General features: G+C 31.7%; 3 protein-coding genes across 3 annotated transcripts; 1 reads left to right on the forward strand and 2 right to left on the reverse strand.

The window, feature by feature from the left end:
* Positions 1–194: 194 nt before the first annotated feature.
* Positions 195–10,679, forward strand: LOC124539005 (putative leucine-rich repeat-containing protein DDB_G0290503). Its single transcript, XM_047116306.1, has 19 exons — positions 195–527; positions 599–707; positions 923–1,141; positions 1,366–1,442; positions 1,840–1,984; positions 2,108–2,265; positions 2,867–2,916; positions 3,000–3,066; positions 3,410–3,628; positions 3,939–4,077; positions 4,618–4,723; positions 5,139–5,361; positions 6,673–6,852; positions 7,421–7,685; positions 7,762–7,872; positions 8,271–8,494; positions 8,918–9,493; positions 9,929–10,108; positions 10,564–10,679. Exons 1-19 carry the CDS (start codon positions 408–410, stop codon positions 10,645–10,647), a joined length of 3,252 nt encoding a protein of 1,083 aa, XP_046972262.1. The 5' UTR covers positions 195–407; the 3' UTR covers positions 10,648–10,679.
* A 791-nt stretch (positions 10,680–11,470) lies between these two features.
* On the reverse strand, positions 11,471–13,396 carry LOC124539007 (aminomethyltransferase, mitochondrial). Its single transcript, XM_047116309.1, has one exon. The coding sequence runs from the start codon at positions 13,179–13,181 to the stop codon at positions 11,955–11,957; it is 1,227 nt and encodes a 408-aa protein (XP_046972265.1). The 5' UTR covers positions 13,182–13,396; the 3' UTR covers positions 11,471–11,954.
* A 377-nt stretch (positions 13,397–13,773) lies between these two features.
* LOC124539008 (protein Abitram) lies at positions 13,774–14,970 on the reverse strand. The gene is made up of 2 exons (XM_047116310.1): positions 14,758–14,970; positions 13,774–14,525 (listed from the first exon to the last, which is right to left on the reverse strand). Exon 2 carries the CDS (start codon positions 14,334–14,336, stop codon positions 13,803–13,805), a length of 534 nt encoding a protein of 177 aa, XP_046972266.1. The 5' UTR covers positions 14,337–14,525; positions 14,758–14,970; the 3' UTR covers positions 13,774–13,802.
* Positions 14,971–15,563: the final 593 nt, after the last annotated feature.

Below are 15,563 nucleotides of genomic sequence, written 5' to 3' on the forward strand. Positions count from 1 at the left end.
CATGTAATATTTCGAACTTTTAAAAAATTACATTTTACTGTATCTCATATTTTAGACGGTATTTTTTTTAAATCTTATTTGAACTTTCGATGCCTCAACATAATAAATATTTAGAAAAAAAATCTCCGATGTTATGCCAGTGGTTATATACTCTGTGGACATAATTTGACGTAATTTGAACTTGGAACTGGCAACTTAATGGTTTTCGTTAGGAAAAATTCGAAAGACAGTTAAACGTCACTTTCTAAAAGTGAGAAAAGTTATTAAAACCAAACAAACCAAACATAACAAATCGAGATTATATAATAAAAACTTACTTGTTGTGGTGTCAATCGATTTAAAAAGTTGAATAATGGCATAGATATATTTTGTAAAGTTTGTTGAGGTCTCTTTGTGTCTTTATAATTATGGAAGGGCCAGGCATGAGTTTGTTCCAAGGGGCCGCGAGTATTCATATTAATAACAGCGCGCAAGATAGACTCGAAGAACAAGAAGAACTGGAAGATCAAAAACGTCGCAATGAAGAGGTAGATCCGAAGAATACTCCATACAATGTTTCATTAACTTGTTTGTTTACAATGTTTGTTTACTCTTTTAGCTTCAACAAAATTTAGACAACGCTTTTGACGATCTTCAAGTCGACGATGAGAATAGTTCTGTAAACAGTAGTGGAAATTATACATTAGACGCAACTCGTGCAAATGGGGGTATGAACTATTTATTTATTTATATATAACTAACTGTTGTATTAATTAAGTTGAGGAAATAATATGATGTTTAAAATTAATTCCAATATGAAATATTTTTGATTATCAAATTAAATTTTAGTATCAGTACCTAAATTCATATTAATGTTGAATTACATATCAACAGCTAATGTTACAACTATAATATAATTATTTAATTATTTTTTGTGTACTAGTACATCACCCTGCTAGGACAGGATTGCCGCCTACATATGTTGAGTCACTGAATCATTTAAAAGAAACTCAGCATGGCTCAGATTCTCCAAAACATTACCATGAAACACCGAAAAATAATTTACAGCACCTAAGGGGTCATGAAGATGCTATTAAATGTGCTTACAGCCCATATGGAGCTGGTGATGGCCAAAATCATTATTTTAATCAAGATGTTAGAGGTATGATCAAGATTTTAAGATCTTTTGTCGCTTTTAAAAAGATATCAGTCATTTATTACCTTTTTTGCCAATAAAATGTATTTTATTTTATAAATTGCTAATCTCTCCCCCTCCTGAGTTTGTCAAAGAAGAACTAGAGTAAAATATCATTATAATTGGTAAAGCAGAATATAAGTTATAAACGCAAGTAAATATCTAATATTTGGTTTAAATGTAATTTATAGGTCACCTTAATGGTATTAACAGCTATGATGCCCGACAAGAGTTTATGAGTAATGAACAATTAAAATTTTTATATGAGGTAATTCCATCTTTTATAATATTATAAACAATTTATAGTACTTGTAAGTTTAATATTTTGATTAATTTTAATTTGCAACTGTATTTAATTAAAAATTAAAAATAATCTTATTAAGAAAACAAATTTAATTATAATGTTGTCTTAAATTTTCGCGATTATTACACATTTAAATAAAACTAATTATAACGGATGAATCGCGTATATTAATTATTTTTAAACATCCCGACGTCTACCCGTGACCACGAACACTGCAAAGTGCTCGAAACGTCGGGATGTTTAAAAATAATTAATATACGCGATTCATCCGTTATAATTAGTTTTATTTAAATTTAATTATATGATTTTAAATTATTATAGATTTTCTTAAAAAGTTTGTAAATTTGAAAAATTCTTACAGATGCGTGTTAAAGAATGTGAGCAATATGCTGCACAAATAGAAGTACTGGATACTGAAACAGACGCTCTGCGAGCAAAATTGTTGGCTGCTGTCCATGATAAAGATAAGGCACAGTCTTCGTTGCAGGAAGCACATCATTTGCTTGGTGAGCAAAACTTTTTCAGTCATGATTGTATTGATATTCGAAAGAAGGGCCATTAATGTATTGATAATCACCCCCTAAACAAAACAATTCTAATATATGGTACTGATGTTCTATGTCTCACAGCATCTAGCAAGCACAAGTCGATGGAGCTGGAGCAACAAATGATTGCACTGAGAGAGCAGATGCAGCAGGGCGACCACGACAAAGAGCAGCTGCGCCTGGAACTGCGTGCTGCTGACAGCGCGCTTCGAGACGCACAGCAACGCCTGCACACATTGCAGGTGCAGTCCTCTGGCCTATAATGACCTCTTTCTCATAAGAACCCTGTTACATAAATTTCAAGAGCTGAGATGGCCCAGTGGTTAGAACGCGTGCATCTTAACCGATGATTGCGGGTTCAAACCCAGGCAAGCACCGCTGATTCATGTGCTTAATTGTGTTTATAATTCATCTCGTGCTCGGCGGTGAAGGAAAACATCGTGAGGAAACCTGCATGTGTCTAATTTCATCGAAATTCTGTCACATGTGCATTCCACCAACCCGCATTGGAACAGCGTGGTGGAATATGTTCCAATCTGTCTCCTTAATGGAAGAGGAGGCCTTATCTCAGCAGTGGGAAATTTACAGGCTGTTACTTTACTACTTTACTTTTACATAAATTTCACATACTGATAATATTACTAGGTTTTATCGTTGAAGAAGTCAAAGGACAAGAAAAAAAAATGTTTTTGTTGCAAATGTACCTAATACAAAATAGAATTTATTTATTCTTAAAAAAAATTTTTTTGTATATTTTGTAGTCGATAGAACTAAAAAATAATAATTAAAGGTTTCTTTAATTATTTTATTCAATTAATTTCACAAATATTAATAAATTTTCAGGTGGCTCACTCACATGATACTGATGCATTGTTTAGAGAACAACAGGACAGGTACATTTTTATTTTAAACCATTAAAATATGTTTGTTTATTTAAAAGCTTTAATATAATACATATCTCTCTCTCTCATTTCAGACATCGTGAAGAAATGGACAGGCTACATAATGATTTGATGAAAGCCAAAAGTCGACTGGATGAAAAGGTTAATATACAATTACAGTCTTATTTCAAAAACCAATATTTTATAAATATGTTGATTTAAATAATTTTTTGCTTCTACAGCTTCTTTTAAATCCTTGCATATCTTATTTTTAGCTATACAAAGTAATAATAAATGTCTATGAGTAAATACATACAATGTGATAAAATAAATCTCAAATTATTTTATTTAAAAATTTATTATTGATAAGCAATTCTTAACTTATTCCTTAATACTATTGAACTCCATTCATAACAATTACTATATTAAACCAACTATTCCGTAACCTAAGGGACAAAACTGATTAGTACATGTTAAAAATCAAAACATATGTTTTTATCTCCAGGATAATGAAGTAAAACTTCTTGAAAAACGATGCATGGAACGTGATAGAGAGAAAGAAGAGATATTAATAGAGAAAGGTGCAACCATAAACAGATTGGCTAGTGAGTTGGAAGCGGCACAGAGCAGGCTGGTCAGTGGGGAGTCTGCCCGGCTAAAGGAAAAAGTATTACAATTGACATCCGAAAGAAATGCAGCCAGGGAACAAGTTAAAGAACTTGGGGTAACAATCATGTATAAATTTATATTGAAAAAAATATATAACATAATTAAGCTGCTAATACAAGTCTAACTAATCACATTTATTTTTTATCTTTACTGATATTATGAAGGCAAAAGTTTATATGGGTGTTCGTTACTCTATCATGCAAAAACGACTAAATGGATTTTATTGAAACTTTTCAATGATATAGCTCATACATCAAAATAACACATATAATTTATAATAATATAACCCCTAAAACCCTAACTAAGCCTTCTCAAACGTTGTCGTACAGACATAATCCACTAATCGTTTATTTTTTATTTTTTAGTCTAAATTAGAAGTCACCGCGCAGGAGCTAGTTTTGTGTCGAAACAAAGTGTTGACGAGTCAAAGGGAGTACGAGAACTGGAAAACGATGGTTAACCAAATACTGACGGAAATTTTGCCCGATAATAATTACAACATTGGTAATGTATTAACTTTATTTAAATGTACCTTAATGAACGAAGTCGAATGTATGTTAATAAACTTATTGTAAGATACAACTTAGATGTGGCATCGGCAAATTCAATAAAAACGATTACTGCCGATTTATTTGATTTATACAACCAATAGAAATAGCTCTCTATCGCGCCATTCGTCGCTATTCGTAGTCATGGATTGTCGCGTCAGGTCAACCCGAGAAAGCAACTGCATTTAAATCGACCTGTCAAATTGACGAATACATTAGGTCCTATGATATTAGAAGCTATTATGTTTGTGTAAAGGATCATATTCACATAAGAAATAAATATTGATAATTTGGGATAGCGTACTTTATAAGTATAACAGCGACACAACTTAAATAAGCAACTTTGGTTCAATCAGCTCCCAACCCCTAACATATAATTGTTTTTATTCAAAATGTGTTTAAATTATTTTAATTTTTTTAACCAAATTATTTACATGATTCATTTAATTAAAAATGGCAACCTGTGCTGATAGTTTAATATCATTGTCATTTACAGGTGATCCTCCATCTCCTGGAAAATTAGCAAATCTTAAAGAAGTTTTGAATCGGTATAAACAACAGGCACAGAAGTTGTCGGCTTTGCAAGAAGAATTAACAAAACGGTAAATAAATATTCTAATATCTATTCTATATCTATAATAAAATTGGAGTGTCTGTTTGTAATAATAAAACAGTCCTATTTTACTCAGTGCATATATATATGTATATACATATACCAAAATAAGATTTTTTACAATTTTGTCTGTCCGTCTGTCTGTTTGTTCCTGTTAATCTCTGGAACGGCTGGACCTATTTTAACGTGACTTTCACTGGTAGATAACTGATATACTAAGGAGTAGCTTAGGCTACAATTATATCTCGTTAGTAATCTACATAAGGCATAATGAAACTCTTTTAAATTATATTTTTTTAATTGGAATGTCTGTATATGAGAACTTTTATTTATAGATTAATATATTATATTAAACAACATACACGATTTATATACATTAGAATCAACTATATTTTTAAATTTAGTGAAAAACGGCTGGAACAACATAGAAAACAAGAATCGGATTTGCGGGCAAAATTAGAAGAACAAAAAGGCGTAGAGTTGCAGCTCAATTCCCGTTTGGCCGTGATGCAGAATAAACTAGAGCTACTGGGAACTAACTCGGACAGTGAATTAGTTGAAACATACAAACAACAGAATGAACACATGAGGAAAGATGCGGAGGATCTACGAGCTGAAATTAAAACGGTACATATTTACATATACCATAATATAATATACATTAATTTGACGACCTCCATGGTCGAGTGGTGTGTTCACCGGTTTTCATGGGTACGCCACTCTGAGGTCCCGGGTTCGATTCCCGGCCGAGTCGATGTAGATTACCATTAGTTTTCTATGTTGTCTTGAGTCTGGGTGTTTGTGGTACCGTCGTTACTTCTGATTTCCATAACACAAGTGCTTCAGCTACTTACATTGGGATCAGAGTAATGTATGTGATGTTGTCTCATATTTATTTATTTATTATTTATTTATATACACCTATATATTGTAAGTGTAAATCTCCTTCTAAGTGGCTGGACCTATGTGTATGACGTTTTAAGTTGTTGCTAGGTTTGTGTGGAGGATAATGAAAGTCACTAAATGGTTTAAATTTATTAACGAGACGGTCCAATTATACGGACTGTGACGCACTTGATAGACACTCTGTTTTACATATGCAATGCACTGTATTTACGGTATAGTACCTTATTTGGTAAGCGCGAAATAACTAGACGCAGCAGGAATCAAGTCTGTTTAATTGAGTATCTATTACAACACTGAATAATAAAATGATGTGACATAGTATTTATAGTAGGCACAAAGTAATAAAATGAATAAAAAAAAATTACATTTACATACATTTAATTTTGATTACACTTGCCAGCTCCATACAATTGATGTTCGTAGAGCACATGCAGATATTGGGGGATTTCTTTAAGTAGTTACCAGTACAATATGTCAGGTTGGTTGACGTTTACAATAAATGCTCAGCTCATAAAGATATTTATAGAAGATAACATCTTTATGAGCTGAGATATTTTCCTGAGATAAATTGCGTAATCTTTCTCAGTAAATGAGCAATAGATAGTTCTTGAGATTAACAATTTCAATCATATAATTTATTTACCTTTGAATATAGATTGAGAGTCGAAAATAGAATAGAGAGTCGAGATGGCCCAGTGGTTAGAACGCGTGCATCTTAACCGATGATTGCGGGTTCAAACCCAGGCAAGCACCGCTGCCTCATGTGCTTAATTTGTCTTTATAATTCATCTCGTACTCAGCGGTGAAGGAAAACATCGTGTAAAACCTGCATGTGACAAATTTCATAGAAATTCTGCCACATGTGTATTCCATCAACCTGCATTGGAACAGCTTGGTGGAATATGTTCCAAACCTCCTCAAAGGGAGAGGAAGCCTTTAGCCCAGCAGTGGGAATTTAAAGGCTGTTGTTGTTGTTGTTGTTGTTGAATAAAGATTTAGGTTTTTAACAAAATCGTTTATTTATTCACTTAGCTGGAACTAAAGTATACCGAGCTTGAAATGGATTACGAAAAACTTAAAAACGAGAAGGGAAGTCGAGCCTCACTTGTACAAGAAGCGAACGCTGATCTCCTACGCGAGTTGGAGAGATACAACGGACAGCTGAAAGACACGCTTAAAGAAAATGGTGAATTGAAAACATTATATCTACAGGTTCGTTAAAATATAGTGTATATCTACATTTTTTTTTTTTTTTTATTTATTGGGTTTGCTAGCGATTTTACATTTGTCATTCTAACATAAATATACAATTAGATGATATGCATACAAAGATTATGTAAAATCATTTAAAAGCAAACACTACGTGCTAATTTAACTATTAGTTACTATTACTCGCTAAAATGAGCAGAAGAAAATATGTATGTATACACAAATTTTGGCTTAAATATTACTTTGATACATACACAGACATTTGCTTAGACTAGTAAAAAAAAATAACAAGATTAGATTAACCTCCTAAAATACAGTTATAACTAAAATTTTATTAATAAAACGTACATTCATTTAAAGGTAAATTACAAAATTAATTAGAAACAATCAAACATTAGAATTGTACATTATATACAATATATAAATTTATTCGCAAAGGTTAACCATGATATTTGTTTGTAAAAAAGTTTTTTAATTATTATTAACATAGTAAGTCTATGTCCAATTTCCTTTAACCAATTATGATATATTTTTTGTATGTATTTTTATTTCATTTTTTGACATCAATAAGGTGTGCAGCGCAAGAGATGCAGTCACGAGAGAACTGAAAGATGTACATACAAAAACACAAAGAGAAATAGAACAATACAAGTCGCAGGAGAGAGAATACGTCGAGCGAATAGAGAACGAGAAAAGACAAGTGGAAAAATTGACAACAGAACTGTCAAACTGTAGAGAAGAGTTAGAGAGAGCCAATAAAAGAATATCAGAGTTACAGAAAGAGTTTACGGACAAACAGAAAGAATTCACTGATAAACTTGACAAGTTTATTGAAGGTATCTTAATATATGTAATTTATTTTTTTATTATTAACGTTAGTATTTCTGTTATCTTATTGAAGCTAATTTTCAGACGAAAAAACCGCCATGCGAAAGGAAATGGCGGCGTGTGCGCAATGCGAGAAACAAGTGAAACATATCAGGAATTTGGAAGATCAACTGAGCAAGCGGAATTTAAAACTAGGTACTAATGTAGTAATTCACATAAATTACATTTAAGCTACGCTTTAAATTTCATTTAAAACACATTATTCAAAACAAATTTTTTCCTGTTGGTACATTGTCGTCGGGTTCCTATATGAATACTGTGCCCTTTTATGGGTACTTTTGTTGCGCACAGGAATTTATAGTGTTTAATTTTAATGAATATGATCCTATAGATTAAATTAGTTACCGAATACAAATATATAAGCCCATTATTATGCACACGGTACCGTATATTAACTAGTCCTTAAAGTTCAAGCCAAAATATACCAATATAAAATTTATCACTATTTTACAATAGACCAAACTGGCCAGAGAGACCGGGCATGTAACCCATTTAAAAAAAAAGTAAAAAATATATACGAATGTTTTTAATAGCGGCGCAGGAGAGTAACGAAACACTGATGAAAGAGCTTAAAGGCAAGGCGCAGTTCTTCCAGAAGTACATAGTTGAGCGATACAAAAAGCTCAGTGACCTACGCTCCGTCGCCACCAACACGGACAACAATGGGATGAGCCCCGTGACGTCACCCGTGCGACCCGACGACGACGACAACGACCACGACCGTGACGATGACAATGGCGACGACCATGACCATCAGGTAATGAGCGAAATTAAATAAATACTTTTTGCGATGAAATGCAATTGATGTAGTGACCAACCGAATCTTCGGATCAGCGGAGCTTATGATGATAGTCTATTAATCATCATCGGTTTTGGCCAGAAATTGATTTTGCATCGGACACTATTCATTTAAAATTGCAAATAATATTTATAAGTTTTATTCGCTGAAAGAAATAGTAACTTTACTTCACATTATTGATTTACAGAATACACAAATATATTTCAATGTGACGTCATTAATTTGAAAATATAAAAGCTAATAGTAACAAAAAAACAATAATACAAACATATATATGCTGCTATGAAAATATAGCTGCTATGATCATATACATTCATCACATAAATACGATTAGTGTCAGTATTGTTATTTTGTAAATAAAAATATCATTCAATGTTTCAGGCTGAACTAATGATGAAAGAGAAAGCTATACGCGACCAGATAGCAGAGAAATTCACATTGGAAATTAAAACGATCGAAATGAACTGCGCGAGACGATTGAAAGAAATGGAGACTGAACAAATGACAGCTGTGACAAAATTGAAAGACTTATTGGAGCGAAAAGCGACCGAAGTCGACACGTTAAAGCAATTCATTTTATCCGAGCGAGCGAAAGTAACTCAGATACTAGAATCAAAGGAAAACGAAATATCCATACTGATAAAGGAACATAACGAACTACAAAATGAATGTCAAAAAGCCAAAGACGATGTTGGCGAATGGCGGCACAAAGCTGAAAAATATAAAGACAGGTTGTCCCGCTTAGGCTCATTGGAGGATATAATAAAGAAAGAGAAAGAAGATTGGAAACAGAAAAGCAATTCGAATGCTAAAGAATTTCATACGATGAGAACAAAGTTGCTAGAATTACAAGCGAATATGTCGCAGCTCGAAGAAAAGTATGCGAAAGTACAATCGGATTATCAAATTCTACAGGAGAAGTACAAAAACGCGAAGAGGACTGTTTTAACGTATAAAGTAAGTATTTGCGTATTACAGTACTGAAAATAAAGTATAGCAAGTAATTTAATTTTGGCACACATTTTTACCAATGACTACCTCTTCTAGATGATTTAGGTGTCAGTTTAGCTTCATGGATTCTGTCACTCAATACTTTTGTAATTTGTACATGCTTTTTTTTTTCCACCAACCCGCATTGGAACAGCGTGGTGGAAAATGTTCCAAACCTTCTCCACAAAGGGAGAGGAGGCCTTTAGCCCAGCAGTGGGAATTTTTAGGCTGTTGTTGTTGTTGTACATGCTCTGTGACCTTTTTATATACTTACGTAATTTTGAGCTCAAAAACGTGTGTTGCTATCTTGTTTCTTGAGGCTTTATTTTACACTCATAGTACGTTTTTATAGGCAAAGTAAATTTACTCGAATAGTGTTATATAAAATTGCTTATATTTCAGGATTACATGGCAAAGAAAGACACCCATATAAACAACGAAATGAACAGGATACAAGACGAATACCGCAAGATTTTTGTAAAACTTCAAAACCAGATAAACTATTATGTTAACTGTAGAGTGTTGGAGGAGAAGAAACACAAGGAAAAGAGACCATCGTCGCAACAGCAAGTGCAGGTTGATGTATGTATATCATTTTGTTTAAATCCCTAACTTTTTTTCTATTTTTAAAAGTCATGTCAAAATTTTTTTTAATTTAAAAATAGGCCAGCTGGTGTTAAGCATTCATCCTCCCATAGACTCTGGATTTGTGAATGTCATCAACTATCAGAGCTAAGATGTTATGTCCCTTCTCACCCCTTAAAATGGGATCACAACAATAATAATTATTATCGATTCGTGATAAAAATGGCGTTTTGAACATCGGCGAAGTTATAATTGGAACTTTGTATGCAAAAATACATATAATAACAAATAATTTGGAAAATGTAAATCCCCATATGATTATCTTTACTTCTTTTTCCATAGGAATATACAAAGTATCCTTAACTGTATACAGGTATAACTTAACTAAAGTTAATATTAACGTAGCAACATTTTTGATTCTTAATTTAAACCTATGAAAAATCTTTTTCCAGTATACAGAAAAATTAAACGAATTGACAGAAGACTTTGCTCGCCTCGCACAGTCTAACTTCAAGGATTCACCCGATCTTCACTGACATCTAATTAAAGTATTTCTTGTAAAATTTAATAGACAATCTATAGTGTATTATTCATATTGAATAACATAGTGTTCGAATGATTGTAAATTAAAACTGATTCTGAAAAGGTTATAGAATAGCCTCAAACAGAATTGTAACCACATACAACAACAGTTATTATAATTTATTAATTTCTCTTAGTTATATTCTTTCAAAACTTAAGATGTAAATACAACAATACAATTTTCTTGAAATAAAATAATTAAATTTTCGAGAGTTGATGGAAATTTATTAACTCGAAACTTGATAGAAAATTACAAAAATTTGATATTTTCAGATGATTTTATACTTATCAATTTAATTTAAAGAAGGTGTTACTTATTATCATTTGTATTTAACTATTTCTTGCATTTACTTTTAACTAACAATAAAATTAAACGGGAGTCATCAAATTTTAAGATCCGTCCAAATTCAAATGCTCATCCTTTCAGACACTACATTTTCTATCTTGTATCTAAGATAAACAAATTCAGTACAACAATATTGGCCGCGAAGTACTTACTTACTTATAAATTTAAGAAATGAATTTTCATTTAATTGCATTTACCTAGTGTTAAAATAATAAAATAAAACATTACATATCGAAATGTGTACTTCATAAAGATTTTTAGCAAAGGTCATTTTACATACAAATGAACATGATTATTTTAGAGTTTGATTAAAACCTTTATATAATTTAATTATGATGTTATTAAAACGATAAATCTTGTTGTAATTCGAATAATTTCGGTGCCTTCTTACGTTATTAGTATAATGATATATTTCAATAAAAAATGGTACAATAATTTTAATTCTTTAATATTAAGCGATGTGACAATTTTTAACATATTTACATGTACAAATTATAAATATTGAAGGTTAACTAAAATTGGAATTAAATGACAAATTATTATATTTTTGATAAAATGTTCACTATTGAGAAATAATCATTCCTGTGATAAAGTTTGTAAATATAAAACAGTATTAAAAATAGTTCAAACATAATCTCAACATTCCAAATAATTCCACAATAACTGTTACATGTCCATATATAAATTCGTATTTAATAAGTGTTCCCAATAATGTCGAATTTATTTATTATTGCTCAATTGTTAGTTTACGAGAAATATGTTGATTAGTAGTACTTTAGTTGTGTGTATATAAGCTCGCTTTTTTAAAGTTTAAAGTTCAACTAGTTGTATTGTCGACGACACTAATTACAAATCTTAGTTTATTGTGTTTATGATTTCAAATAAAACTATTATTTAATTAAACGTCTTGATGTTTTATTTTTTTACATAATATTTCGCTGGAACAAACGGCATTTTTGTAACTTTACTCTTTATATCCTTTCCACGTATGTTAACAAGTATTTCTGTACCAATTTTCTTAAATTCCTCTGTAACATAGCCCATAGCAACATTTCCTCCTAGCGACGGACTTGGACAGCCGCTTGTAATCTTACCTATTTCAACTCCTTGTACACTCTTAAGCACGGCATCTTTCCGCGCTGGCGCTCCACTCTCTATTCTTACTCCTATTCTTCTTTTACTAACTCCCTCCTTTATTTGCCGTAAAATAATATCCGCGCCCGGGAAATTATTTTCATTTCTACGCGTTTTTGCAATCAACCATGTCAAACTGGCTTCCACCGGTGTAATAGTCTCATCGATGTCATTGCCATATAAACATAATCCTGCTTCTAATCGGAGCGAGTCCCTTGCTCCGAGACCAGCTAGTTTTACATCCGGGGATTGCAGTAACGCCTCTACTACGTTCTCCGCCTTATCTGCCGGTATAGATATCTCGAACCCATCCTCACCCGTGTAGCCACAGCGAGTGACACGACTTTCAACACCGGCTACTTTACCAATTCTTGAATTCATAAACATTAAATCTGCCAATGGAATGTCAGTCAGAGGTTGTAAGTTACAAGCCGCCATTGGTCCTTGCACTGCAATGAGAGCTCTTTCAGTAACATCCCAAAAATTGATAGTGACATCTTTACCTTTTTTGCGGTATATTTCCGACGTTTGTAACATGTGTTGTTTATCGACATCCAACCGTCCTGCATTGGAGACGATATAAAGCTGATTATCCATTACTTTTGTGACTATAAGATCATCAATTATTCCTCCTTTTTCATTTAGAAACACGGTCAAAGAGCTAGTTCCAGGTGCCATTCCTTTGAGGTCCACGGGACATATCGACTCAAACCATGAAATACAGTCTTTACCTCGAACGTTCGTCTGAAGCATGTGCGAAACATCAAAAATTGAAGCACTTTTTCTCGTGAAGAGATGGGAGGCCGATACACTCATGTCTGCATATTGCACTGGTAAATAAAAACCGGCAAAATCGACCAATTTTCCATTATATTTTTTATGCAAATTATACAGGCTTGTTTGCTTAATATTTTTGTCACTAAAATTACGAAATTGCACTTTAGTAACATTGAGGTGACCTCGATGTAGATACTCTTTTACTAAAATATTAATGCTCTTGGAAGTCATTTTACATTACTAAGTGCTCGAGGTATTTGGATACAACTGAGTGTCTGATTAGTTATCAAGTTTTAGTAATGATAGGCCAAGGGTCAAGTAATAGTGTAAAACTTTTTGATAACAAGAATAACGACAAATAGAGACCAAAGGCAACTTTTGTCAACTTTAAATCACCTTATTGAAATAAGATTGTTTGTTTCTATTTTATACATAAATCTACATTATCATGTTACAATTTTGTTTTTCAAATATTATTTATTATTATGCAATGTTTTTTTCTTTCATAGCAATATTTTCTTTCTGCCTGTCTGCTGTATTAACTATTATTATTTTTTTTTTTTTTTATGTAATAATACAGACAAGACTATGTTATTACTTAGGGTATATTGTTATTGATTGCAAATCATAAGAACTCTAAAAATTCCAAGAGAAAGGTCCTGACTTGATTACAATACAGCAAACTTACCTATTTTACTTATATTATTAGTTACATTTCCTTGTTCAGTGCATACAAGGAAACATAAATAATGTTAAGCTACATTTATTAAAAAGGCCATGATTTGTATATTTCAGGATTTTTTATGTATAAAAACTGCCAAAGTATAAAACTAAAGCTTTTATTTTATAACTTTAAATACTACAATTAACACGCTTCAAATACTCTTCATGATTAAGTAATTCATTTTTAGTTGCTTCAGAATTGGCTATACTTGACAACATAATAGCAATAAACCCGTCTGCATCAGGTTGTTCTCTCAGAATTTCAGGATTTTTCACTAAATTCTCATTGATTTCTATAAGAGTGCCTTTCATGCCACAAGGTATATCAAAACTTGTACCATCGCTCCATTCTACTTTACATATAGTTGATTTTGGTGTTAACATCTGACCTCCCTTTTTACCTTTGCCCTTGACTAAGTTACTTAATCTATCTACTTTTCCTATTGTAAAGTTGAGGCTGTACTTATCAGGATTTTTAAAAAAGAAGTGACTTGGGGCAAGGCATAGTAAAGTAATCCTGTTTGAATGGAACATTAACATAATATCATTGTTTTCTATACCATCTACATTTAAAATGTACCTCTTACTAAAGTATCTGTCCGTGAAAGATTTATATATAGATTTGTCATTCAGGTCTATAGAGTCTAATATATTGTATTCCATTATGTAAAAAGATATTTCAAATTATTGTTGTTGTTGTTGCTGAGCTAATATTCTTGCGCGAATGGCTGCGTGTTTCTTTATTGCTTCTTCATTATTCGCTTTTTGGCGTCGTAATCGTTCAGCTTTTAAACATCTTCTCATTTCCCGGTCATAGTCATTACAATAACCAAAAAACTTCCTAAATGAATGCTGAAAATAAAACTTTTTATTATTAAAACACATTAACAATTTTATCTACAGATCCTTAAAAGATTACATAAAGTTAGGTGTTTTATTAAAACATATAACACATGAGCGAACATTTTATTACACTGATTTAATAATATATATCAAATATTGTTTTAAAGATATATCGTATGTAAAATTATATTATAATTAGGATTATTGATACTCAATGCTGTAGTAAAAATTTGTTGGTTACCTCTACGTGACAATCCTGTAGTAACTTTATTAGAACATTACATTCATCTGTATGTAAATGTGGAGACAAATCTGTGTGCATTACGTATATTAAAACAGGCTACGACTTATAATACAATTATTATGTTAGCAATATTTAACTAAATCGAATTCTAAGGTAACGTAAATAATACTCAATATATTACCTATATATTTATATAATGACAAAAACAAAGTTGCCATCTTAAAATATTTCAATTTCACTATTAGTTATACAAAAATAAATAATTGTGAAATATAGGTGTAATTACTACGAACCTCTTAAATATTTAAGAACCGCTAATGATCCTAATTCCTAAGTAAAGGTGAAACCCAGCGTCACTCATAAACATTGTCAATACCATAAACTTTTATACGAAAAAAATATTCTAAAAGTCCAGGTCCCAGTTAAATTCCACCTTTATTCTACCACATGCGTCAAATAGGGATCCGCGCCGTCAATTGTGGAAAACAGGTAGATTTATTATAATTTTTTGCTTTTGAAGAAAATAATCATTATTTTTTCATAGAAATATTGTGGTTCCCTGTCGTATATATAAACTGAAATTGTTTGCAGTAACGTATTTAACAATTTCAACTTGTTAGTATTATATTAGTGTTTTATAAGAGTAGTAAAATTGTCCATGTCAAAATTTCATTGTCTTTAATTTGTTGCAGGACATTCTGTTGTAATAATTAGTATACAAAGTAAACTAAAGAAGTTTATCTCGATATTGATAAAATCATACAGAAATGAAATATTCGAGGCGTAACTTTTCATGAACTTTT

The sequence above is a fragment of the Vanessa cardui genome, chromosome 21 (genome assembly GCF_905220365.1).
Source record: "Vanessa cardui chromosome 21, ilVanCard2.1, whole genome shotgun sequence".
In the NCBI taxonomy this organism is placed as follows: Eukaryota; Metazoa; Arthropoda; class Insecta; order Lepidoptera; family Nymphalidae; genus Vanessa; species Vanessa cardui.

Excerpts from the sequence above, each read along its gene's own strand:
- LOC124539005 (XM_047116306.1), top strand. The coding sequence starts at position 408 with ATGGAAGGGCCAGGCATGAGTTTGTTCCAAGGGGCCGCGAGTATTCAT. Across the intron at positions 4,724-5,138 it reads CAAGAAGAATTAACAAAACG|TGAAAAACGGCTGGAACAAC; the intron begins GTAAATAAATAT and ends TTTTAAATTTAG. Across the intron at positions 10,109-10,563 it reads AACAGCAAGTGCAGGTTGAT|TATACAGAAAAATTAAACGA; the intron begins GTATGTATATCA and ends ATCTTTTTCCAG.
- LOC124539007 (XM_047116309.1), bottom strand. The coding sequence starts at position 13,181 with ATGACTTCCAAGAGCATTAATATTTTAGTAAAAGAGTATCTACATCGA.
- LOC124539008 (XM_047116310.1), bottom strand. The coding sequence starts at position 14,336 with ATGGAATACAATATATTAGACTCTATAGACCTGAATGACAAATCTATA.